At 45.0% G+C, this 23,203-nt stretch overlaps 2 protein-coding genes across 2 annotated transcripts; one reads left to right on the top strand and one right to left on the bottom strand.

Moving 5' to 3' along the window:
• Positions 1-147: 147 nt before the first annotated feature.
• Positions 148-14,389, bottom strand: LOC141910405 (uncharacterized). The gene is made up of 10 exons (XM_074801143.1): positions 14,134-14,389; positions 12,741-12,823; positions 12,094-12,261; positions 8,144-11,531; positions 7,203-7,409; positions 6,048-6,325; positions 5,775-5,968; positions 2,139-5,354; positions 1,943-2,050; positions 148-1,553 (listed from the first exon to the last, which is right to left on the bottom strand). The coding sequence occupies exons 2-10, from the start codon at positions 12,793-12,795 to the stop codon at positions 1,461-1,463; spliced, it is 7,707 nt and encodes a 2,568-aa protein (XP_074657244.1). The 5' UTR covers positions 12,796-12,823; positions 14,134-14,389; the 3' UTR covers positions 148-1,460.
• On the top strand, positions 14,216-23,093 carry LOC141910089 (androgen-induced gene 1 protein-like). Its single transcript, XM_074800807.1, has 7 exons — positions 14,216-14,337; positions 15,006-15,345; positions 16,173-16,316; positions 16,891-16,992; positions 20,731-20,846; positions 21,376-21,530; positions 22,786-23,093. Exons 2-7 carry the CDS (start codon positions 15,202-15,204, stop codon positions 22,821-22,823), a joined length of 699 nt encoding a protein of 232 aa, XP_074656908.1. The 5' UTR covers positions 14,216-14,337; positions 15,006-15,201; the 3' UTR covers positions 22,824-23,093.
• Positions 23,094-23,203: the final 110 nt, after the last annotated feature.

Raw genomic sequence — 23,203 nt, 5'->3', positions numbered from 1 at the left:
TCTCAGAAAACTAAGTGAAAAACCAAGCCCTTTTTTTACTTCGTGGAAGCAACGTTTTTTTATTAAGTAATTTAATCAATTCGTATTCTTTATTCTGAATATAACGAATAAATCGATAAAAACAAAGTAAACTATTATTTATTCTAATACGTGTACACGTTATTGTAACATGATCCACGGTCAACTCGTATATATATTTACAGTCATAGACGAGTACTACATTATTAGTTTGCATAAATGCCGCTAGGGGTGCTGCCACCTGTGCGTAACAATTAACAACACAAATTTGAATATTATATTAGTTCTAAGAAATGCCGCAAGGAGACCGTACAGTACTGCCCCCTGTAATTCACAATATGAACTTCAATTAAACTTAGACATCTTTAACTGTTTAACGATAGATATTCTAATACAATGATCATTACTTAGTGAACAAAGCTTGAATTCAATGAACTACCCTGACCCCAGTTCCATAGACCGCCGGTTATCAAAGTTACCCCTAGGGGTAAATCCTTGACCTGGACTTGATCTCATAGACTAGGTCTAAGGGGTTAAATTCTCATTGACTGGGTATCAAAGTAACCCCTAGGGATAAATCCTTGACCTGGACTCAATCTCATAGACTAGGTCTAAGGGGTTAAATTCTCATTGACTGGGTATCAAAGTTACCCCTAGGGTTAAATCCTTGACCTGGACTCAATCTCATAGACTAGGTCTAAGGGGTTAAATTCTCATTGACTGGGTATCAAAGTTACCCCTAGGGTTAAATGCTTGACCTGGACTCAATCTCATAGACCAGGTCTAAGGGGTTAAATTCTCATTGACTGGGTATCAAAGTTACCCCTAGGGTTAAATCCTTGACCTGAACCCGATCTCATAGACTAGGTCTAAGGGGTTAAATTCCCATAAACTGGGTATTAAAGTTACCCCTAGGGGTAAATCCTTAACAAGGCCCCGGTTAGACTGGGGTATAAAACAAAGATTTATACAGTGGAACCTCGTGATAACGAACCCTGATACAACGATTCATTGGATTCTAACAAATATAGAATTTCCACTAAAAATCTAAATAATTTAATACTGGATATAACAAACTATCAGTTATAACGAACAGATTTTCTGGTCCCTTGAAGTTCGCTGTAACAAGGTTGCACTGTACTTTAAATCATCAGGAGACAACTCCCTAAGTCACAATGAGAAACTCAAGTTCCCAGGGATTGAATATTCTGCAAACTACAAACAGCAGATATCAGACATTTTACTTATACCCAGTGATTGTCCACACTTCGCAAATCGCAATGGATTAGCTTCCAGGCTAAAAGGATTGCTCCAGGCTGAAGGGATGGCTCCATGCTGAAGGGCTGGCTCCAGGGTATGCTCCACGCTGAAGGGCTGGCTCCAGGGTGTGCTCCAGGGTGAAGGGCTGACTCCAGGCTGAAGGGATGGCTCCAGGGTGTAGTTTAACTCTGTTGATGTTGTTGTTGCAGATGATTTTTCAGCGATTCCGAGGAGAAAAACGCAACTCCGCAATGACCGCACGTGAACTTCAATTCCTACAATATACAACTTACAATTTACACCTTACAACATACAACTTACAATTTACAACTTACAATTCACAACTTGAGAAAGTTAATTTTCAATGAGTTAAATATGAGTGGAATCTGAACGGTGAACCTGGGTCCAGGTGATTGTGTAGGGTTCTAACAGGTTTTGGAAAGTTATGGAATTATTTCTAGGCCCGCGAAAAGCTATGGAAATTTCCAGTTTTTTCTCAATAACTATAGAAAAGTATCGGAAAATCAAAATGAGTTCTCGAAACCCCAAATTGTCCTTCAATCTATTTTGGATTTTAGGCTAGGACTTTCTGCCTGATTGTCCAACTAACAAAATGGCAATGGCTGACGCGGAAGAACCTTGACCTTGTATATCTGGTGGTTACCTGTTCGTGAATGCGTAGATGACTACGCAACGATGGGGCGTTGGTAAAACCAGCATCGCAGAATTTACAAACGTACGGTCGCAGTTCGGCGTGACTCGCTAAATGTTGCTACAAATAGAAAACAGGAAAACAACAATTGATTATCGGTTTCAAATTTCTCCGGTTGTCAAGACCGTCTTTTTCGTCCGTGTTTTACCTTTAATTGATCTATAGACGAGAACGAGACTCCGCATAATCCGCATTTCTGTCTCGACGACTCACCGGCGCCCTCTACCAACTCGGATTGAATCTCAGTCGATACGTCGTTGTTAATCTCGAGATTCTCGCCATCGTCTGCTTCGCTTTGACCTTCATCTGCTTCGATACGACCTTCGTCTGCTTCGATACGACCTTCGTCTGCTTCGATTTGACCTTCACCTTCTTCGATTTGACCCAATTTCTCGATAGTTTCCGAATGTAATCTTGAACGTAAATGTTTATCGAGTTGTTCTCGTTCTCTGTACGCGGTATTACAACAATCGCATTTATACAATCGAGCAGCTTCCTCCGGCGACATGGCGATCGCTCCGTCTAACGAACTGTCCGATTCGCCGCCGTCCTCGCTGCTATCAGCGCCACCTATAACGGTCTCCTTCGTCGCGGGCGACGTCGCGTTCGAAGCGTGTTGTTTCGATTGTAAATGCCGCGTGTACGACGTGAAAACTGTAAAATCCACTTTACAGTCCGCGCACCGGAATATAGTATTATCATCCGGCGGGATCGAGATATCTGTCTGCCGATCGACGTCGTCCGGATTCGATTCTTTCGTCACGTGTAATTTCGAGCGTAGATGTTTAGCGAGATGCCCGTAAATACGGAAGCCCATATCGCACGTATCGCACCGATACGGACGCGGGTTATCGGTCGTCGGTACGCCGTATTGCATGTTCACCGTCGCCTTGGTAGCGTGTATCTCCGAGCGACGGTGACGTTGTAACAATCCGTACGTGCGGAACGAGATGGAGCACTCGACACATCGATACGGACGCTCGAAGAAATGAATGTTTTTATGAAGCGACAGTTGGTGTTCCTGGTTAAACGATTTGTCGCAGATGTGACACACGTATTTACCGTCTTTTAGCGACTTCGAATTATCCTCGACCTTCCCGGGAATCGGTACGATCTCGAACGGAGCGCTGTTTTCACCCTCCACGTATTTTATATTGTTAGACGATGTCGCCGTCGACGACGGTTGCTGGGTAACGGGTTTTGTTATCGTCGCCGTTGACAACGGTTGTTGGGCGACGGGTTTCTTCGTCGTTGATTGTTTATCGTCTCCCGGCGACACCTGTTCCGTATCGCTCTCCTCTGCAGCGGTCGAAATAGATTTCTGCAATTGTTGCTGCTGTTGCTTAGACAACTGATTAACGACGAACGACTTACTCGTCGGAGACAGGTCCTCCACGTAACCTTGAGCCGGAAGAGGTTGTTTAAGGTCCCTGGTTTTCGGTAACCACTGAACGGATGGTACGGTAGTTTCACTTCCACCACGAGAGGGCGCCACCGTGTCACTAATCGGCGCCGACGACACGTAGGAACCGGTTTGCAGTAAAACAGGGACACCGCTCGATAGGAAGGCGATTCCAACTTGCGGAACTATCGGCGCTTTCGCGTTGGAACTCTTTGAGTTTGATACCGAGCCTGAATTCAATACGGCTTGAGAAATCTTTGAGTTTAGAACACCAGGACTCAATACGGCTTGAGAACTCTTCGAGTTCAGAACACCAGGATTCAATATGGCTTGAGAACTCTTAGAGTTCAGAACACCAGGACTCAATACGGCTTGAGAACTCTTTGCGTTCAGAACACCGGGACTCAATACAACTTGAGAACTCTTTGAGTTTAGAACGCCAGGACTCAATACGGCTTGAGAATTCTTTGAGTTTAGAACACCAGGACTCAATACGGCTTGAGAACTCTTTGAGTTTAGAACACCGGGACTCAATACGGCTTGAGAACTCTTTGAGTTTAGAACACCGGGACTCGATACAACTTGAGAACTCTTTGAGTTCAGAACACAAGGACTCAATACGGCTTGAGAACTCTTTGCGTTCAGAACGCCGGGACTCAATACAACTTGAGAACTCTTTGAGTTTAGAACACCAAGACTCGATACGGCTTGAGAACTCTTTGAGTTCGGTACAGAATTCGCACGAGTTGGAGTTAAATTCAGTGAAATCGGAGTAACTCCAGCAGCTCCTCCAGCAGCAACGTTCGTTGATAAAGGAATCGTTATCACGTTTGAACCACACGCTAGTTTCTGACTCGTAGCGTGGATTATACTCGTACCGCTCGGTGAACACGTGCTGCCACCTGGCGACGACGATAATCTCATCATCGTCGGTACGCTTATACTACGCTTAATCTCGCCGCTATGTGGCGCTATAGGTCGTACAACTGGAGCGGATGCAGCCGCGAGTAGAACAGTCGGAGCAGCAGACGGAGTCCGAGCTCCGACAGTTGGAGCGGCAGATGGAGTCCGAGCTCCGACGGTTGGAGCGGCAGACGGAGTCCGACCTCCGACGCTCAGAGCAGCAGACGGATTCTGCACTCCGACACCGGATGAAGAAACGCTGCGTCCGAGCGACTGCGGTTTCTGTCGTTTGCGATTGCTCGTAGATGGCGCCGGTGTTGTTTTCGGCATGACAACGTTTAGTTTTATGGATGACTCCGTTGGAGTGACAAGCGGCCGGGATTGGGTGACTCCGGCAGAGGCGTTCATGCTGGACGCCGCCGGAGCTAACATCAGCACCGGTTGACCTTTAACCATAGCGAGCATTAAAGTCTGAGACTGAGGAGTCTCAGACGAGGAGTCAATAGTCATTTCAATAGAGGAGTCATTTCCCTTTGAGTTGGAGTCAGTCCCTATCGATTTGGAGTCAATTCTATCCGAGTGAATCTTCTCGGAGTCATTCCTCTGTAGTTTGGAGTCAACCCGCTGTAGTTTGGAGCCACCCATTTCGTTAAGTTCCGAACTCAGTTTCCGTTTTTGACCGTGTTTCACGTTCGCAGACGACATATATCTAATCTGTGTCGGCACCGACTGAGCCTGCTTGACGACCGGTAACAATGCAGTCATTGTTGCCGAGCAACTCGACGTTGATTCAACCGACTCCGTAAACGTTGATACTTCCATTGAGTCCACCGATACTGAACTGGTTGCCACCGGTAACGACGAGGGCTCACCGGTATTGTTGCTCGACAATACGGGCGGTACGAACCCGGAACTAGTCGTGCTGTTGCTATGGCGACTCGATAGATACGATTTCAGATCTTTTTCGTAGGCGTTTTGAAGTGCGGCGATTTTCTGAGCGTACGTTCGTCTGCCAAATATCGATAGAGCTGGTTCCGTTTCCGTGGTTACAGACGAAATCTGAAATTAAACATTCGACTTTCATTCAAAAATAATGAGGATTCTAACATCCACCAGGTGTCGCTAGTTAGAGTGGGACAACAATTACTGCGGCAATAGAGGATTCTACTTGTGGCAAGTGAGGATCCACCAGGTGTCGCTAGTGGGTATTGGGATATCAACAACTGCGGCAATAGAGGATTCTACTTGTGGCAAGTGAGGATCCACCAGGTGTCGCTAGTGCGTATTGGGATATCAACAACTGCCGCAAGAGAGGATTCCACTTGTGGCAAGTGAGGATCCACCAGGTGTCGCTAGTGTTAGTGGGACACCAACTACTGCGGCAATACAAGATTCTACTTGTGGCAAGTGAGGACCACCAGGGGCCCACTAGATGGCGCCCACGAGCTACCCCACTAGATGTCAGCAGCAATCTCTTACTGGAGATGACTTCTCGAGATATTCCGTCCCAGTCGTCGCAGAGACATTTTCCTGCTGCGGCCTTTTCGATACTTTTTTCGGTCCATCGTTGTCTTGGTAACTGCTGGTCGGTAGGCTCATTGTTGTCGTTGCCGCGGCGTCGGGAGGATGAGTTCGGGACATCAGCGCCCCGATCAGAGTATCCAGCCGATTTCCTGAAACAAAGACGCGGAAAATTTTTGATCGAAATTTAAATCGTTTTTTTTTTTCGAATAAAATTCCTCGAAGCGCCACCTTTTTGTTCGTCGGTTTCATTGTCGTCGATGACGACGTTCTGTTGTTGTATCGCCACGGCGACTGCAGCAGAAGGAATCGATGATGATTTTTTAACGGAGTCTCCTCGTTTCGCTAGATCTAACAGACTGCGAGCTATCTCACGATCGGTACTCAACTCCTCTACTCCTTCTGCTTCTATTCCTCCTTCTTCTCCTCCTCCTCCTGTGTGTCCAGTTTGATTTCTATTTTTCAACTCCGATCCAGTTTTCGTTGTGTAGCCGTAAATTGTACTGAATCTGAAAATAATTCTAATAATTTAAAACCGAAAATTCTCGATATTTAATAAGATTTATATTCTTGAGTTATTCCGGGTTTTTGGTAAAATTTGTCAAATTCCCTGGAGCCGGTTCCACAGTTGTGAGTTAAGATTTGACTGAGTTAACTCATCGAAAATGAACTTATTTTAACTCAGTTAATTCTAATAATTTAAAACCGAAAATTCTCGACATTTTATGTTTTTCTACTTTGTGATTGTGGGATTTATATTCTTGAGTTTTCCGGGGGCCGGTTGCTGAAAAGTTGGTTAAACATAACCGGCCATTAAATACCATAGTAACAATTAAATTTCAATTGTCACCATATCAACTAACCACTGGTTAACTCTAACCAACTTTTGAGCAACCGACCCCAGGGTCCAGTTCCACAATTCTGAGTTAAGATTTGACCCTGGGTTAAAACATTGAAAATGAACTAACTTTAACTCAGAGTTAACTCTAACTCACAACTGTGGAACTGGGTCCTGATGAACTAACATATATATATATAATGCTATCCTTGGTCCAGTTCCACATTTCTGAGTTAAGATTTGACTCTTGGTTAAAACATTGAAAATGAACTAATTTTAACTCAGAGTTAACTCTAACTCATGACTGTGGAACTGGGTCCAGGTTTATAGTAAAATTTGTCCAATTCCCTGAGTTTTTCAGAAATCGAGGTATTTCAGGTCAAATGAACTAATTTTAACTCAGTGTTAACTCTAACTCATGACTGTGGAACCGGATCCTAAGTTTTCCCTGATTTATATCAGATTTATCTGATTCCCAGAGTTTTCCAGGTATTTCAGGTCAGTGGCGCCACCTTGTCCCTCTAAGAGGTACTTTTAAATCTCCGTACCGTTGCTGTTGTTTAGGATTATTGTCGATGGTAGCGATTTTAGCGTATTGCGGTCGCGTGGCGGCGGCAACAGTCGTCGACTCGTTTTGTATCGCTACGTAAACCGGTCGATCGGTCGATTCTTCGGTTACCGCGGCGACCGCAGTTGACTCCTGTTGAGCGGCGAACGACGATGTTTGAACGAGCCTCGGTATCGGTGCGGTCGATCTGCGCGAAATTAAACGACATCAATCTCTAATAATGAATGCGATAATTGAAATATCAAACAATGAGCGAGAAAAATTGAAACTCGAATTTAGAGATATATCGAAAAATTAGTTCTTTAGCCAATCTAACAACTTAAGATCAGTCTTAAGATTTAGGACCACTATTGGTCATAACGGTGCCCTACTGGATATAAGTTATCAAGTATTTTTCAAGGAGTAAAATTTCAAATTCACCACTCGATTTAGGCGTAGTTTTACTGTACGGCTTTTGTTCATATGTAATGAGTTTTGAAGGAGTTTGAAAGGAGAAAATCTCGAAATTTCGAAGAAACTTCTGCATCACTTTCATATCTCAATTACAGTAGACTTCTCCTAAAATATCAGCACTGTTTATCTCGGTAAACCGGTAATTCAGTGGTTTTGTTCACAAATTCTACAACTTAAATAGTTCTCGAAATTTAAGGAGTTTTGGGCATTTTCTCAAAAGTGGTTTTGTTTGTGAATTTTGTTAAACGCTATTAAACTCAGTTTCTTATTTGGTGACCGTCTAATTGGATGGAAACAGAAATCAAGGTCCCAAATTTCTAATCGCCTTTTTCTCAAAATTGAAGGAATTTCGGGCATTTTGCCAAAATCAAAGGAGCTTCAAGCAACTTTAAAAGCATTCAGTAGTATGATTTTTTCTTTTTAAGAATCAAGGTATAATAGGGACCCCTAGATTGTAGCAGCACCTACCCGGAAAAAGACGCATCTTTGGCATCATCATCAGCAGCAGCAGCAGCATCATCTGAATCATCATCGTCTTCATCATCGTCATCATCGTCGTCGTCGTCGTGGGAACCGTCTTGGGATACGATCGATCCTAGTCTCGACCACCAGATCTGTTGCTCGAGAACGTCCGAGTCGATCTGCGTATCGTCCACTGCCGTCGGAACGGGGAAAACCCCGATCTCCATACAGCGTTTATAGTGCGTTTTAGATTTCATGTGCTTCGTCAGATTTCCTTTAGTTTTGAACGAGAAATGGCATTGTTTACATCGGTACGGCCGAAAGTCCGTGTGCGTGCGTACGTGTTTTTTCAACATACTCGGTTTGCGACAGCGTATGCCGCATTGTTGGCAGACGTATTTCCCGCGACCTCGACCTCGTATATACACGTATTCCTCTTCCGATTTGAATCCTCCGATCGAGATTAATCGCGCGCGTTTCGTTTTTAAATCCGCGTCCGACGCCGTCGCCGCGACGACGCCGTCGTCCGCCGTCTGCTCATCGCGCGTCGCCGCGGTGATTATCTCCAACTCTAAATCGCGTACGGCCGGTTTAACGATCGAACGTCGCTCGGTCGTCACGACGACCTCGCTCTCGACGACGGCGATATCGGCCATATTGTCGACGATCTCGTCGTCGACGGTAACGGTTTCATCCGTCTGCTGCTGTTGCTGAGGAACGGCGGCGCTCCAGTTACTCGAATGAGTCAATAATCCGTCTTTCTCCGGCGATGAATTCACGTAGTTTAACGTATCTAATCGTTTGTTTGTCTCGTACAACGCGAGCATCGACCTCGACGATAAACCCATCGGATTCGGATTGTGGCTGGCAATTCGCCAATTCGAATACATCGACAGTTTTTTACCGGTGCTCTGCAGAACGTACATCGGTTGCGTACCTTGAATCGTACAATACGTAGGATTCGTCGACGATTCCATTTTACCGTCGCCGCCCGACGACGACCGAGAAACGTTCTCCATTTTTTGAGACATCGCCGTCGAATCGTCCGTTTCCATGGCAATGATTTCGTCGTCGTTGTCGGTTTTTTGGAATCTCGCCAGCGTGTCGGCGCCGAGGTTCAACGGCGGTAGATCACGCCCGAGATTCGGCAAACGCAATAACTGCTGGTTGCCGAGCAACACGGGCGATACGATAGCGCTATTGGACGTGTAGACGCACTGATCGATGTATCGTGATGGCAACCACTCATTGTTGTCGGATATTTGATCGGTATTCGGCGTCAGTAACTGCGGAGGAATCAAACTCAAATACGATTTCGTCGGTGTCGAAAAAACCTTCGTCTCTTTATGTTTCGCGTCGCCATCGGCGACGACAAATTCTTCGATTATCGCGTCGCTAGGCGACACTTGCTTCTCGTTGCAAGGCGTTAATTGTTGCGGTAATATCGGAACGGAAACGGCTCGTTGTAGCAGCGTTTTCTGACATTGTTCCGTCGCCGTTGACGATATCATCTTCTCCGCACTCATCGAGCGTTTCATCAGCAGTTTCCCTTTTAGGATCATCTTCCACTCGGGCGGGGAATTAGCCGTCGTCGTCGCCGGCGACGCAGTCATTGTTGTAACTACGTCGCTACCAGATGGCGCCGGTAGTTCGTCGATCGACGTTTTACTCGAAGTCGGCGAAGTTTTTACTTTGATAATTTTCGGATGGATTAATTTCGGTTTGGATGACGATGAGAGGGCGGGGCTTCTTATTGTCAGGGCAGGGCTTTTCGTCGTCAGGGCGGGGCTTCTAGTCATCAGGGCGGGGCTTCTTGTCGTCAGGAGCGTTGAATGAAATTGTTTTGATTCACTCGTTAATTCCGTCGGTTTCGTCGGAATTTTAAATCGTATTTTAATCTCGGATGAATTCGATCCTGCGCCGTCGTCCGGTACAGCGGCGCCCTCTAGCAGTAGAGATTCCGCCGATGACGTATCGCCGCCGACAACTATCATATCTTCGTCGTCGCCACCAGGTGGCAGCACGTTAGCAATCGGAGCCGAATTCAATTGCTCGGTCAACGCGATATATTTTTTCGATAACGCGTCTCGCGTCCCGGGGTTGCCCCTGACAATGACCGGGGACTCCACGTTGCCCCGGACGATGACCGGAGTCTCGACCAGTTTTACTTCGCTGTTCTGTCGCGAAAGCCGCTTCGGTCGTGGCCGGTCGGCCATCGGCGTATCCAAAATGGCCGAATTCTTATCGATCAAATAATTGATGCGTTTACTCAACAATTCCGACGGGGTGATCATTGTTGTCGTCGTCGCCGTGGTTTCCATCGATTTCGAAGACGTTGACGGATGAATTTGCGTCATGAGAACTCGAGCCGCGTCTTCGCCTTCGAGAAAAACGCTCGTCGTCTGCTGTTCGTCGCTTTTCGTCTTTCCTTCATCGCCGTCGACGACGAGCAGACGGTTTCCGGCGGTATCCGTCTGCTCGTCGTCGTCGTCGTGCGTCTGCTCCTCGGGATTCATCCGTACGAGATACGGACCGCTACCGTCGTTCGGTACGTGTAAATTATAAAGCACCGTCTGCTCGTCTCCGCTTTCTCCGACCTCGACGACCTGCACGACCTCGTTACCGGCCAACGACACGTATTGTTGTTGATTATCGTTCGTTTCCGACGGCGACGACGCGGTAACCGGCTGATTGTTCGTCGATTGTAGCGGTATTTCGTCGATATCGACCGCGTGATCATGTTTCTCCGGATTGTACTCCTCTCCGGACGCCGACGCGATACTCCGCATGTAACGCAACTCCGACATCGTACAGCCGGACATCGCGCGGTTACTATGACGACTGACTTTAATCGTATGCGTACGAGATTTACAGTGTTTGTAAAGATTGCTCTTCGTTTTAAACGAGAACCCGCACGGGATACACGGATACGGGCGCTCACCCGTGTGCGCCCGGATATGTTTTTGGAGCACGCTCGGTTTCGCGCACGCCCGGCTACAATACGGGCAGATATGTCGCCCGGGTTTCGATTCTAAATTCGTCGTCGTCGGCGACAACGCCGTTTCGATTTTCAACGCTTTCTTCTTATCATCCGTCGCCGATTCGTCGATGGCGCCATCTTTATTCGGATCGTCGCAATCCGCGTAAATTACTCGTATCCCTGACGACGATTGTAACTGATTGTCGTCGTCGGCGCCGCTGCTGATCAGCTGTATTTTATCACCGCCGGCGTTAACGATCGAGATCGTACGAACCGAGGAGTTCGGTTGTTGTTCGATTTCGGTGATCGTAAAGTTCTGTAATTCGGAGTCGGTTACCCGGAATAAAGCTTCTAACGAACGAGATTTTTGAGCTCCGTCGTCGTCGATCGTCATGACTTCGCTACCGCCATCATCTGAAACAATCATCACAATCATTCGCAAATCATCATTAGTAGACAAAAACCCACAATAAAAAGAAAAACTACCTGGTAGCTTAACGTTTCAACTCAATTCTATGAGCCATTTTCAAAAGTTTTGATATTTTTTTATTATTTTTTCAATATTTTTTTATATATTATTACTTGTCTATGGAAACCTCAATCATCATTTTTACCAGAAATTTTTCAGGGTGGCGCCACCTTTATTTGACTCGGTTTCTTTTCCCTGACTTGATCCGATTCAATCCATAAACACGAATTTGATTTTATGCGCAATCTCAAATTATTTCCAAGACTTTTCCCTGAATTTTTTTTTCCTACAAAATTCCCTGATTTACACAACACTGACAAATAAATCACGTACCACCAGAGAATCAACCAAAACCAGCTAATAATGTGATCGAATGAATTGACCAATCACAAAACAGACGATGTATCAATCATTAACCAAACACTGACTAGATGATGGGCCAATCACATGATCTACCTGTATTTGACTGAATCACTGACTAGATGATCAACAATTGAGAATTCTTACCGTCAGTAATCTCCTCGGCGATTGAAATCGGCGCGTCCGTATTCGACCCATTTTCGTTTTTAACGAGCACTAAACGTTTAGTTTTGATATCGGTGATGCCATCTACTGCGCGATCTGTTGTACTACCAGCGGCAGACGGAGAGGAAGTGACTATTATCATTTCTTCCACTATAAATATATGTAAAAATATACATCGAGAATTAATACCTGGACAGAATGGGACTGCTCCAATTAAGAGTGATCACTGGCAAGTGAGTTTAATTCAATGGGACTGCTCCAATTGAGAGTGATCACTGGCAAGTCAGTACAGTTCGATGGGACTGCTCCAACATTAAGAGTGATCACCGGCAAGTCAGTTTAATAAATCAATGGGACTGCTCCAAATGAGAGTGATCACTGGCAAGTTAGTTTAATAAATCAATGGGACTGCTCCAATTAAGAGTGATCACCGGCAAGTCAGTTTAATTCAATGGGACTGCTCCAACTTTAGGAGTGATCACCGGCAAGTCAGTTTTATTGAATGGGACTGCTCCAATTAAGATTGATCACCGTCAAGTCAGTTTAATTCAATCGGACTGCTCCAACCACACCTATAAGTGTTTGACAAGTTTTCGTTAACATTAGAATCAAGAATTAAATCTTCTTACCATCCATAGACGTTTGTTCGCTAGTGATCGGTTCTTCCTCGACTTGAGACGTCATTATATCGATATGTCAGTTTGAAACCATCCTAAAAATCAACAAATGATCTCTTTTAAACTGATTTCCATCTTAATCATTCGGGAAAATCTTATTTTCACCATGCATTGGTGGTTTAATGTCTATTTCAACTAAATTGTTTCAGATGACGATAAGGAAGAATTGCCAAAAAAGCTTCATGGAAAAGCAAAGAGAAAATTGACTGCATAATTCGAACGTTTATTGGGTGTCAACATATACCGGTAATTTTTGATTACCAGGGGCCAGTTGCTCTAAAGTTGGTTAGAGTTAACCAGTGGATAGTTGACATTGTGACAATTAGAAGTCCATTGTTACTATGGTATTTATACGCCGGTTATCTTTAACCAACATTTGAGCAACTGGCCCCAGTATTTGATAAAAACGTTCAGTTGGTAGGCATGGAGACATATTGTTAAACTTGTTTTACAAAATCTCTTTTCTGTGTGATGAGCGACCCAAATGAAGTCAAGTTGAAAAAGACATTACACACTATTGATTATTTTGATTTTTTCACCGCAATTTATAGTTTTTTTTTTCTTTTAGATAACAGTTTAAATAGGTTTTACTTCATATTTCTAATTTCAACAACGATATTCCAATTAAATGTTTTTAACTTTAAAAATTCATATCATTAAATTCATAATAAAATCTTTTTTTTATATTTTTCTTATATCCTATCTCACTAAATATTTATTTAATCTTTGTTCATCGATGGTGGAACAGTCTATAATACAATTCATTTATATCGACCTATAAATCAACGATCTATTTTTAGAATAAAATCGATACAGCAAACTACCCATAAATACACAAGCGATGAGTAATACAACAAACATAAATGCATTCAGATCAATTTTCTATTTGCTGCCAACATTTAAATATTGTATGAATGCATTTAAATAACAGTTTAGATTCAAACCCGGGACATCAGCCGAACCTGGACTCGGCTGGAGTGGAGAGGGGAGTCAAGTAGTAGGAGTCAAGAGGCTGAGCTGGGCCATAAATTTTGATTTATGAATTGGTTCTTAGCCACAAATCCTATTATATCTGCCACAAAATACCAAAAACGAAATTCGCTAAAATAAAATGCACCGAAAAAAAAATAAATATATTACATCGGTTAAGGTAGGATTCGAACCCGCTGCCTGTCTTCTGATCTGTATACTCGGGGGCTAGAGATTCGGAATCAAACTCGATCCATCCCCCATTTTTAGATACACGTATTACAAGTTCACACATCATTTTCTCAACAAATGTTCAATGCGCAACTTTCAACTCGTTCGAATAATTACTGACAACGATATTATAAATATAGCTCACCTTCAGAAAATAAACACAAGTTTGTTTACACACAAACCTGGGAAAGCCGCGCCGCCAACCCGAGAGGAGGGACTATCCCAGAACTGGGATATCCGGGATATACCCCGATTACAAGCGTGATTCCTACAAATGCAGTCTTTCTCCGCACCTGACTCAACACTAATCGATTCCTCAAATCATCCCCTGTGTCGTTATAATTAATAGGTGCGATTAATCGGCGTGTTAATTGGTTTAATTTCGATTTTTAATAGCGCGACAAAATTCTAGTTTCCGAAGCGCGAACATGGCTGAATGACGTCACTAAAAACGACGGTTAACAGGCTGGCGCCAAAGCGGTCTAAATCCGACAGAGCAATATCATCAACTCTAAATATTGTTTTTATTAATTGCTCCATGTATAATATCATCGATATACTGTTTTATGTCGACCGATTCGGAATATAAGTTATATCGTGGTCGATATGATGATATAATTATAAGTGTGCGGACCTGGGAGCTCGAACGCGTAGTGATACAGAGACACCGGGTTGATGGGGGTGACCCTCAAAGGGCAACTCCGGAATTCCACGAGAATTCCCGATTCGTCCTGCCGGAATTCCACGAGGATTCCCGATTCAATTAACGCATATCGGTTTACATTCTACCATAGAACTCAAAACAAATTTGATTTGAGTTCTATGATTCTACAGAGACAAAATTTTATGTTTTGGGGTCGTTTTTTTTTCGTGGGGCATTATGATGTATCTGAGCCCATGTTGGGTTTCAAGTTCAAGGGGTGGGGCGGTTTTGAATGATCCACAAATTAAACAAGAAATTCCATTCCTAAACTCCCAGCAGGACTCTGTCTCTGAACATTTTCAATTTCTATTTAGTGTCACATTTTCCAGTTTATTTCTGGACAATCCACTAGTGCCTACAGTGCGCAGCGCCACAATAGTACTGCCACAGTACGCGTACTGTCGCACTTGTAGTAGTCGTCGCAGGGTAATTCCCAGAAATCGCGCTATATAACACAGTAGTACTGTGGACTAGAGCAGTACTACCCGCCGCGCGCAGAGCTGTCACACGATGAAATCTGCAATCGCTACTCTCCTGCACCTGTCCATCTGTGGAGTTTACGCTTATTCGATTTGGTACGATGCGTACGAAGTGAAACTTCCACGACCGTCGACGTACGCGGGAAAATGGAAGTATTTGACGTTTTGGAATCTGGTACGTATTCCATATTCATCAGCGATTATCGATTTTATGACGTAGTCTAGCTTACCGAGGTTAGATTGTAGAGGGCGGTATAAGTCGGTGTAGTTCAGTTTGAAGAGCGGGCGGGCACCGGGTGGCCAGAATCTCGGATGTAAAAGATGTTTTGCCTGAGTTTTTGTTTCAACACGCAAACTCATCCATTATTCGATCGAAATTTCTTTGAATATTTTCTCTGGAAAATGTAACCGACTAAGTTGTGTGGTCGGGCCCTGGGGACGAGCGTCGGGGGGGGGGGCTTTGTCTTTGGGCTGTATTTAATTATTTTCCGTGTTTGTGGCTCGCGCTGGTCTTTAACCAGTTATTTAACTCCAACACCAGTGATTAAGTTCCAATTCTAGTTACAAAGTCCGAAATGGTAGTTTTATCACAACTTTACGATTACTATCTCCGTTACGCGTCTCAGTGATAGCGTCGGGGGATTTTGACCTTTAAGCATCATCGTCGGTCTTTGGCCGCGCGCACTGTGTCAGTCGATACCGCGTTAGGACCAGTTGACACGCAGGGACCACTGGTCACTTGTGGGACATGTTCGGCCATTTCTCAAGAAACACGAACCAGAAAATTCAATGATATAATCCATTTCACCGATTTCCAAATTGTCGATAACATCTTCCGTTTGACGCTCTCCAGTGTCCAGTTCAACAGTTCTGAGTTAAGATTTGACTCAGAGTTAACTCATTGAAAATGAACTAACTTTAACTCAGAATTAACTCTAACTCACGACTGTGGAACTGGGTCCAGTGTATACGATATTTGTAATTGATTTAATTTTTTTCCAGTGGATCCAAGGAATGTTGTTTGGAGTGTGTTTTTTGAACGATCTATTCGGCACTGATTATCAACCCGGCGATCCAAGACGAGCGTCTTTATTACAGCGTATTAGAGATTATACACTATCGGTGATCGCTTTACCAGTCGGGCTTGTAAGTCTCCCGCGCCTCTCAACGTCAAACAGACTGCGACCTTTTTTTAGGGTCTTTTTATAGTTTGCGCAACATGCCTGAAACTCCTTTAAAAATTCCTTCAATTTTGAGAAATAGCCTGCTTAGCGGCAACCTGTTCACCAAATAAATCTTGAGCAATGCGATAGAGCAATGAAGGGGTGCAACCAGGCTTCGGCGGGAGGTAATTATCAAACCCCTGGCAAGCGAGCATGTCGGCTCTGAGACTAGCGCAGTTTACTCATCCTCGCTTGCCAGGGGTCCGGTATCACTCCCGAACTCGCTTCCACCAGTTCGGGGAACAGCTTAAGCGTAGTGGGTTCGAATCCCTTGATGGGTGAAGATGAGTTTACTGGACCCACTCGTCAGGCTTGTCTCCCGCCCTTGCGAAGTCGCTCTTGGTGACTATTAAATGAATGCAGGATAAAAGTATCTCACTTTCGCCCCCGATGTCTACGTATTTTAACAACGTTATTGTTTGTGGCGGGAACAAACCGATTAAGCTGATTTTCACGATGATTCGGTATAATTGAATTCGTTCTATTTCGTCTTTAAGTTTGTAGTGACGTCATTTTGGTCCATATTTGCGTACAACCGAGAGTTGATATTTCCGGTCGCGTTGGACAAATTTTTTCCGTCCTGGCTCAATCATATTATGGTAAGTAGAACCTCCCCCCCCCCCAAATAAGACTTTTAAACCCCTTCTACGGGATGATTTTCCAACCGATCAAAAACCGCCTTCGTTAATTTGAAATTTTCCCTTTTTGCATAGATTTTGTTTTTTGGACTGCTAGTAACTTTAACTCAATTCATTTTTAATTGATTTAACCTCCCGGGGCTAAAGTTAATACTGGCCCCTGTAGTCTGGGCCCAGTTCCACCACAGCCATATTACTTAGATTTAAAACTTTTCGGTTTTAGCTGAACTAATAACCGACCTTGGACCAATCGGTCTTTGAGTCCAGTTTGAAGTCATTCTAATTACTAACAAGACCTACAGCTATTCTGATTAAGTGTCGACTGCGAGACTGAGTACAACATCAAACAACATCAAATAAATCAAATAATTAAGAGGGCCTACAATACACTCCCCAATTTGAGATCCAAAAATGAAAAATTTTTGTTGATGTGCTAAATCCATCGAGAAGACACCGAATGAATGTACAGTCAAACCCCGATATACCGACCTCCCATTTACCGCCACCCCCGTCTGTCGCCAGGTTTTCTCAATGTACACCTCAATACACATACATAATAAAACACCCCCGATATACCGCCCTCCCATTTACCGCAACCCCCGCCTGCCTTCCGCCAGGTTTTCTCAATGTACATCTCAATACATATACATAGTAAAACACCCCCAATATACCGCCCTCTCATATACCGCCACCCCTGCCTTCCGCTAGGTTTTCTCAATGTAGATCTCAATACACATACATAGTAAAACACTCCCGATATACCGCCCTCCCATATACCACCACCCCCGCCTGCCTTCCGCCAGGTTTTCTCAATGTACATCTCAATACACATACATAATAAAACACTCCCGATATACCGCCCTCCCATATACCGCAACCCCTGCCTGCCTTCCGCCAGGTTTTCTCAATGTACATCTCAATACACATACATAGTAACACACCCTCGATATACCGCCCTCCCATATACCGCCACCCCCGCCTGCCTTCCGCCAGGTTTTCTCAATGTACACCTCAATACACATACATAATAAAACACTCCCGATATACCGCCCTCCCATATACCGCAACCCCTGCCTGCCTTCCGCCAGGTTTTCTCAATGTACATCTCAATACACATACATAGTAACACACCCTCGATATACCGCCCTCCCATATACCGCAACCCCCGCCTGCCTTCCGCCCGGTTTTCTCAATGTACATCTCAATACACATACATAGTAACACACCCTCGATATACCGCCCTCCCATATACCGCCACCCCCGCCTGCCTTCCGCCAGGTTTTCTCAATGTACATCTCAATACACATACATAGTAACACATCCTCGATATACCGCCCTCCCATATACCGCCACCCCCGCCTGCCTTCCGCCAGGTTTTCTCAATGTACATCTCAATACACATACATAGTAACACACCCTCGATATACCGCCCTCCCATATACCGCAACCCCCGCCTGCCTTCCGCCAGGTTTTCTCAATGTACATCTCAATACACATACATAGTAACACACCCTCGATATACCGCCCTCCCATATACCGCCACCCCCGCCTGCCTTCCGCCAGGTTTTCTCAATGTACATCTCAATACACATACATAGTAACACACCCTCGATATACCGCCCTCCCATATACCACCACCCCCGCCTGCCTTCCGCCAGGTTTTCTCAATGTACACCTCAATACACATACATAGTAAAACACCCCCGATATACCGCCCTCCCATATACCACCACCCCCGCCTACCGCTAGGTTTTCTCAATGTACATCTCAATACAAATACATAATAAAACACCTCCGATATACTACCCTCCCATATACCGCAACCCCCGCCTGCCTTCCGCCAGGTTTTCTCAATGTACATCTCAATACACATACATAGTAACACACCCTCGATATACCGCCCTCCCATATACCGCCACCCCCGCCTGCCTTCCGCCAGGTTTTCTCAATGTACATCTCAATACACATACATAGTAACACACCCTCGATATACCGCCCTCCCATATACCGCAACCCCCGCCTGCCTTCCGCCAGGTTTTCTCAATGTACATCTCAATACACATACATAGTAACACACCCTCGATATACCGCCCTCCCATATACCGCCACCCCCGCCTGCCTTCCGCCAGGTTTTCTCAATGTACATCTCAATACACATACATAGTAACACACCCTCGATATACCGCCCTCCCATATACCGCAACCCCCGCCTGCCTTCCGCCAGGTTTTCTCAATGTACATCTCAATACACATACATAGTAACACACCCTCGATATACCGCCCTCCCATATACCGCCACCCCCGCCTGCCTTCCGCCAGGTTTTCTCAATGTACATCTCAATACACATACATAGTAACACACCCTCGATATACCGCCCTCCCATATACCACCACCCCCGCCTGCCTTCCGCCAGGTTTTCTCAATGTACACCTCAATACACATACATAGTAAAACACCCCCGATATACCGCCCTCCCATATACCACCACCCCCGCCTGCCTTCCGCCAGGTTTTCTCAATGTACATCTCAATACATATACATAGTAAAACACCCCCAATATACCGCCCTCTCATATACCGCAACCCCCGCCTGCCTTCCGCCCGGTTTTCTCAATGTACATCTCAATACACATACATAGTAAAACACCCCCGATATACCGCCCTCCCATTTACCGCAACCCCCGCCTGCCTTCCGCCAGGTTTTCTCAATGTACATCTCAATACACATACATAGTAAAACACCCCCGATATACCGCCCTCCCATTTACCGCAACCCTCGCCTGTCGCCAGGTTTTCTCAATGTACACCTCAATACACATACATAATAAAACACTCCCGATATACCGCCATACTCTCTATACCGCTAAAATCGTTCTGCGCCGATGTGTGGGCGGTTTATCGGGGGTCAATTGTATAATGTTTTCGTTCCTTTCATCAGCACAATATTCATCTTTTCAGCTATCATTTTTCTTTTCTTCCCAGTGAACAAATTTACCGATAATTCAGTTATTTTTTTCTAGATTTTCAAATCTAATTCACACGCACACACACACGTGTGTAGTCAAACGCTTTACGTAATTATCTAAATAGCGTAGTGAGTATATATCGATTTACTGTTACCACATTCTATAATTGTATATTTCTGGTTCTATTTTAACTGTTCTCAAGTTTCTTTACTTTTCCGTTGAACCCTTTCTGTTTAGTTCTCACCCTAACCCTAATTAACCTAACCCGCTTACTAATTGTGATTCTACTTCTACATGTCCAAGGTTACGGGTTACGTGTACTTATATAATTATGTCTAACCAGTAGTAAATTAATATCATTTAAAAAATTGTGTGGTGTGGGTTTAAGAAGGTAAACGCATCGAGTCTGTGGTTTCACAGAAATACGAAGGTAGGAACAGGATTTTCAAAAAATCGAAGTTTTGATTTTTAGAAAATGTTAAAAATATTGTTCTCTGAATTTAACAGTTTCGTTTTCAGTTCAAAAGTTGTGTATTTATCGTCTTTCGCAATGATAAATCTGACTAACAATGTTACAGCTATAGACCCTGTGAAATAGCTCCTCCACCTCAGTCGAGGGTTCTAGGATCGAGGGTTGCTGTCGATTATTTCTAGATTACCATAATTGATTCATCAATCTATGTATAACTGATAGATTATCTTCTGAAGATTGATTTCTCTATATTTGTTTCAGCACACCACCGTTATTGTGTTTTTATTCGTGGAAATGTTAATGACCAATCATCATTGTCCTAGTTTAAAACGCTGTATAAAAGGACTGTCGTTATTCGCGTTAGTTTACGGTTTGTGGTAAGTTCAGAGAGAAAAACAGGGAGATGGGTGAGAGTTTGAGGAGAGTGAGAGGGGTGGGAGACGGAGGTGAGCATAGGAGAGGGAAAGGGAGAGGAGTGAGAGCTTGGGGAGAGTAAGAGAAGGAGAGGGACAGGGGCAGGGATGGACAGGGAGAGAGGGAGAGGAACAGGGACGGACAGGGAGAGGGACAGGGACGGACAGGGAGAGGGACAGGGACAAGGAGAGGGGGACAGGGACAGGGAGAGGGACAGGGGCAGGGACGGACAGGGAGAGAGGGAGAGGAACAGGGACGGACAGGAGAGGGAGAGGGGGTGAGGAACAGGGACGGACAGGGAGAGGGACGGGGAGAGGGGAGAGGGACAGGGGCAGGGACGGACAGGGAGAGGGAGAGGGGGTGAGGAACAGGGACGGACAGGGAGAGGGACGGGGAGAGGGGAGAGGGACAGGGGCAGGGACGGACAGGGAGAGGGAGAGGGAAGAATCATCAAGTTATAGAATTTTTATACAGTTCCCAATCTATTTTCAGGGTATTATGGATAGCATACTACGCGAATATCTGGGTCTACCCGGTACTAGCAGTCTTACCAGTCAGTGGTCGGGTTATCTTCATTCTTTCCATGTATATTTACTTCCTGGTTTTATCGTGCGTTTGTTATAAACTGAAACGAGCCGTTTGGGCAGGTAGGTGTAAAACGAGCTGAGATCATCAACAGACCATCCTCCCCCGGCAGGGATTCGAACCTGATGGCATCGAGCGGACCATCCTCCCCCGGCAGGGATTCGAACCTGATGGCATCGAGATTGCCACGGCACGAAACCCTGCCATAATCATCCTCCCCCGGCAGGGATTCGAACCTGGTGGCATCGAGATTGCCACGGCACGAAACCCTGCCATAATCATCCTCCCCCGGCAGGGATTCGAACCTGGTGGCATCGAGATTGCCACGGCACGAAACCCTGCCATAATCATCCTCCCCCCGGCAGGGATTCGAACCTGGTGGCATCGAGATTGCCACGGCACGAAACCCTGCCATAATCATCCTCCCCGGCAGGGATTCGAACCTGGTGGCATCGAGATTGCCACGGCACGAAACCCTGCCATAATCATCCTCCCCCGGCAGGGATTCGAACCTGGTGGCATCGAGATTGCCACGGCACGAAACCCTGCCACAATCATCCTCCCCCGGCAGGGATTCGAACCTGATGGCATCGAGATTGCCACGGCACGAAACCCTGCCACAATCATCCTCCCCCGGCAGGGATTCGAACATGATGGCATCGAGATTGCCACGGCACGAAACCCTGCCATAATCGACCGTGTGCGCAAATACATGCGCAGTTCAGATGATGTGATTTTTAGCCAATCAGAAATCCCGTTTTATTTTAGCCCGGGTTTTCCCATTTATAGTTCTTCCTTGAAATTTGCCTCAACGATTATACAACGAGCAATCTGATTGGTGCCGCCAGTTTTCGTTCGGAAAGCTGCGCATGTACCTGCGCAGCCGGTCTACTGATGCAGGGGTTCGTGCCGTGGCTGAGTGTAGCGATGCCATCAGGTTCGAGTCCCTGCAGAGGGAGGATGCAACAGACCCGCGTCATTTACGACTAACTATTTCAGAGTAGTTTCCAAGAGCTCGATTACTACCAAAAATATCAAAATAGTGTACTCTTAAAATAAAAATAATTTCTAAAATCTTCGGACCAGTATACACGTAGTAAAGTCACGGCTTAGGATCGAGACCTGTCCAAGACTAAGTTCAGTTCTAGCCGATGAAACAACCTTTCTAAGATTAATTAAGACCACTTTTGGACTAAAGTCACGACTGTGCGAACAGGCCCTATTTCTAATAATTTATGATTCTCAATTTTGGTGAAAACTAAGTGTTATAACTGATATGTATGTTTAATGAGATGTTGACTCTTTTTCCCTCTACAGGACGACAACCACACGCAGTGTCTACGAAAAAACGTTAACCAATATCGATGTTCATCAACGAATGTACAACCTCGGAATGATTTCCAACCTTGACCTTGTTCACGTGACGTCGTATAACGCGTCATAATGGCCGTCGAATGCAAGCGGCTAACCGAATTAAAAACACATATTTGACGGCCGTTTGACGTCCAATCTGACGCGTGCGAACAGTAGCTGACGTGTATGTGAATAAGGTCTACATAATCGCGATCCCACCTTGTATTAGTGATAGACATTAGACTGACTGTTTATAAGTTCATGATTGAAAAAAGACAATAAATTATTCAATAGATTTATGTAGAATTTAGAACATGTTTGATTTGTTCGTTTCCTGTCACGTGCGGTTCAGGAATTCCCGCTATTGTTCTGAAATAGAGCA

Source organism: Tubulanus polymorphus, chromosome 8 (assembly GCF_964204645.1).
Source record: "Tubulanus polymorphus chromosome 8, tnTubPoly1.2, whole genome shotgun sequence".
In the NCBI taxonomy this organism is placed as follows: Eukaryota; Metazoa; Nemertea; class Palaeonemertea; order Tubulaniformes; family Tubulanidae; genus Tubulanus; species Tubulanus polymorphus.
The sequence above is the reverse complement of the archived record's forward strand: the minus strand, read 5'-3'. Positions and strand labels throughout refer to the sequence as shown.

Bases quoted from the DNA above. Each gene is read 5' to 3' on its own strand.
- LOC141910405 (XM_074801143.1), bottom strand. From the start codon at position 12,795: ATGACGTCTCAAGTCGAGGAAGAACCGATCACTAGCGAACAAACGTCT. The intron at 5,969-6,047 runs GTGGCGCTTCGA...TCTTTGTTTCAG, and splicing joins TGAAACCGACGAACAAAAAG to GAAATCGGCTGGATACTCTG. The intron at 5,355-5,774 runs GTAAGAGATTGC...GTTTAATTTCAG, and splicing joins ATCTCGAGAAGTCATCTCCA to ATTTCGTCTGTAACCACGGA.
- LOC141910089 (XM_074800807.1), top strand. From the start codon at position 15,202: ATGAAATCTGCAATCGCTACTCTCCTGCACCTGTCCATCTGTGGAGTT. The intron at 15,346-16,172 runs GTACGTATTCCA...ATTTTTTTCCAG, and splicing joins ATTTGACGTTTTGGAATCTG to TGGATCCAAGGAATGTTGTT. The intron at 16,993-20,730 runs GTAAGTAGAACC...TATTTGTTTCAG, and splicing joins CCTGGCTCAATCATATTATG to CACACCACCGTTATTGTGTT.